Genomic DNA, 3831 nt, shown 5'->3' with positions numbered 1-3831 from the left:
TGACAGATACAAGTGATATAGTTCCTGTGTTCTTTAAACTACATGTGATGTCGTTGTGGCTTGTAACAGCCGCTTCAGCTGTAACCACCAAGAATATTGGAATCTGGACTGTAGCCATTATCTCTCAGCATCTCCTTCAGGATGTTGAGACGATCTCAAGAGGCATCTCACGTTGGAGGGCAGAAAAGATAAAAGTTCAATATTCAATAAAAATTAAAACCTTTCAGTTTGGCTGAACTGTGCTTTTACAAGTAAGGCACCCCATTTGGAAACACTTACTTCCTCTCAAATTCTTTGTAGGCACTTTGCAACCAGCTCAGAGATGGCTTGTTTCGACTGTTTAATCCATAGTGAAAGTAGACAAGTGTGTAATCACTTTCCACACACTGTTCCAGTGTGTACTTCAAATATCTAGAAAGAGAATTTTGGAAGAGAAAAAAATAATATATAACATTAATAGATGCACCATAGATGTCAATGCTGCTAACATTGGATGTTTTGCATTGACAACAGATGAAAATGTAGTCATATTTTTCCCTTTTGCTTTTAGAGTTAGATGATGCTGGGGGGGGGGGGATGTGAATGAGAGTCTAGCTAGACATAACAACACTAAACCTAGCGTGAGAATCAAGGTTATTGAGCCCAGAGCTGATAAAGAATTGACGGGCTGGAGAACTGGAGAGGAAGCCCGTGCTTCAAGCTAACTGGGGAATGTGATTTATGACTGTTAATTGGAGGAGGGAATTATGCTTTGATACTATGTGCCCAGGGGAGGGGAATTCAGTTTTTGGCTTTGATTATGCAGTGCCGATATTATGCTATTTGAATAAAAGATTCTTTAGGTAAAAAATGCCTCGAAGTTCTTTTGAAGAGTTTCATCTGTCAGAACCATGACAATAGGTTTATAATGGGAGAAAACAATTTATCTAAGAAAGAAAAGGAATATGCTTGATCAATATTCTGAATATTTACCATTTTCACACACTTGTGCAGATAAATCTCAGCAAATGCCAAATGACATGCACCCCATCTTAGCACAGGAGACTTGAGAACATAAGAACCCTCAATTCAGAGACCTCTGTGTGGGATGTGATGGGGAAGTGTCAAAACCTGCAAGATGACAGCTGTGGTATTGCGACTGAAGCTCCATTCCTTTTATGTGTGCATGTTCAAATGGGGTGAACTTTTATTATGACACCACATCCAACACTCCTCTTGCAGATGTTGACTTTCCCCAGGAGATGCCCTTCAAATTCTTACAATTTCTCCTAGAATAATTTGGATTTCTCTTCTTCTAGACTAAAATCTCCACAAAACCAATATGTATGTGAGAAACTTTTCTGAGAAAATGTATGCCATCAGCGCTTGAAATGCAAATATAACAAAGAACAACATCGAAGAAATGTCTATGGAGATTCTCAGCCATCCAGGTCATAGTTATCCCAAGGATGCTTTTTCATGAGGCAACTGGACTTTCTTGTTGTTGTTTTTTGAAGATGTTTCGCTTCACATCCAAGAAGCTTCTTCAGCTCTGACTGGATGGTGGGGAATGGAAAGATTTATACTCAATTGCCTCGTGAAAAAGCATCTTTGGGATAACATCAAAGAAACTGGCATTAAAAATGGCTTTTGTGGACACTGACATTAACACATCAATTCAGGTACAGATGCAAAAGCTCCATCCAATACAAAACACCATCTATAAACAAAAATGAAGGAACTGGAGGTGGGGGTTACCATTATTTTAAAAAAATATATAAAAACTTGCAGACAACAAAGCAGATGGGACGTGTTCTGTACATTCTTATGTTACTGATTTCTAGTTGACTTGAAGCTGATACTGATGCATAGATAAAAATGAAAGAGAGAAGTCACATTGGCAAACCGAGTTGCATACTGGAGTTGTGTGGTAGGAAAAAGTAGGGAGGACCAGAAATCAAAGAATAAATGGACTTACTCCAATAACTGGCGGTGGTTGATTTGGTGAGACGCTGGCAGGCGGCATGAACTGAAGGCAATCACTTTTCTCCCCAAAGAGTCGTCACCTGCAGAATCAACAAAGGTCTCCAGGTGATATTGTGGTTAGAAGTTCAGGTGTTCTGCTCAGGAGGTCTAGTTGAAAGGTGAGTCTTAAGTCTAAAGTTTTTCAACCTTAGCAATTTGAAAATGTGTGGGCTTCAACTCCTAGAATTCCCCAGCCAGCCATTTTCAAGTTGCCAAAGTTGTAAAACACTGGTTTAAAGCCTCAGCTTTGTGGAGTTCAAAACAGAGAGCACATAAAGTCAGCTTTACACTTTATTAAAGTTGTGCTTGTTGCTAGCAGTGGAAGCAACAGCAGAGGTGTTTGCAGTGTGGTCCCAAAAAATCAAAATGATGGTCGCAAACAGGCAAGCTCCACCTAGATGCAGATAATAAATGGTTGGGGCTTCAATTGCAGCTAAGCAATGAGTCGTAAGTCAAAGACAGATAAAATATTAAAAAGGGAGATTTGATTATGCAGTTGCAGCCACTGTCCTGATATTTTGCACCCTAAAATAGTTGGGGTGACCAACTATCTGATTCCACATTTTGGCAGCAAAGCAATCTGAGAATGTATGGGCTTCAGTAAACTTCTCTAAGCAGCCCTAATTGTTTCTCAATTCAGACAACTAAACACAACACAAAGCATTGGAGATATTGATTGTTCTGTATTGAAGGGTTTTGCTAAACCTGAACATTCCATTGATTGTTTTCACAGGGGGCGGGAAGTGTCACAGACAGCTTTCGATCACACATTTTTCAAAGATCTTTATATCAATGGCCAGGAGGTGTCATTTAATAGTTCTCAATTATGAGCTGTCTGGATACCTGCAGATATGGAAACTCCTCCTCTGAACTTTTATGAGAATTTTATGAGAAGACTCCTGCGAGTCCCCTGGACTGCAAGGCAATCAAATTGGTCAGTCCTAGAGGAGATCAACCCCGACTGCTCTTTAGAAGGCCAGATCCTGAAGTTGAAACTCAAGTACTTTGGCCACCTAATGAGAAGGAAGGACTCACTGGAGAAGGGCCTAATGCTGGGAAAGATTGAGGGCAAGAGAAGAAGGGACGACAGAGAATGAGATGGCTGGATGGAGTCACTGAAGCAGTAGGCGTATGCTTAAATGGACTCCAGAAGATGGTAGAGGACAGGAAGGCATGGAGGAACGTTGTCCATGGGGTCACGATGGGTCGGACACGACTTCACAACTAACAACAACAAAAAAATAGAGGGAGAAACAGTCTTGCTCAGGCCCAATTAAGGAGAAAAATTGTTTTATGGAGGGTAGTCAGTGCTATTGATCTGAGTGCAACACTCGTTTTTTGCTAGTTTGGCTTTAAACAATCAGATGTTTTCTTGCTTATTGAAGATGTTTAATATAATCTATTAGTAACTACTCACTTAATAATAGTTGTTAGAGAATTTCTGCTTGAGTTGACAGTGAACATTTGCATTTCTATCACTTTCTCTAGTTTTAGCAGAACTTTCCTGCTTTCACATGCCTTCATTGGTTTGTTGGCAAAATTTCATCTTGGTTAAAGTATTTTGTTTTCACCTTCTTCAATATTCTTTGATGTTTCTTGGTCCTAGTTCTGTTCTTCATTCCTTGCTCCTCAAATGAAGGATGGAACTGCAAAGATCTTGCTGGCTATGGAATACGTAACTGAGTTCTCTTCAGATTTCAGCCAAGGATCTGAATTTTCATTTTAGTTTTAGACCAGGGGTCTTCAAACTTGGCCCTTTTATGACTTGTGGACTTTAACTCCCAGAATTCCTCAGCCAGGCACGCTGGCTGAGGAATTCTGGGAGTT

At 40.1% G+C, this 3831-nt stretch overlaps 1 protein-coding gene across 1 annotated transcript in view; it reads right to left on the bottom strand.

The window, feature by feature from the left end:
- Positions 1–3831, bottom strand: part of ARHGAP8 (Rho GTPase activating protein 8) — a 47721-nt gene that overhangs the window by 29892 nt on the left and 13998 nt on the right. The window contains exons 2-3 of the mRNA XM_015824032.1: positions 1958–2045; positions 280–411 (exon numbers count right to left, since the gene is read on the bottom strand). Of these exons, the coding sequence (XP_015679518.1) occupies positions 280–411; positions 1958–2045 (220 nt within the window). The remainder of the gene's footprint in view (positions 1–279; positions 412–1957; positions 2046–3831) is intronic.

This window comes from Protobothrops mucrosquamatus, unplaced genomic scaffold, assembly GCF_001527695.2.
Source record: "Protobothrops mucrosquamatus isolate PMUCROS unplaced genomic scaffold, P.Mucros_1.0 scaffold2090, whole genome shotgun sequence".
Classification (NCBI taxonomy): Eukaryota; Metazoa; Chordata; class Lepidosauria; order Squamata; family Viperidae; genus Protobothrops; species Protobothrops mucrosquamatus.
This window is presented reverse-complemented; position numbering and strand designations above follow the sequence as displayed.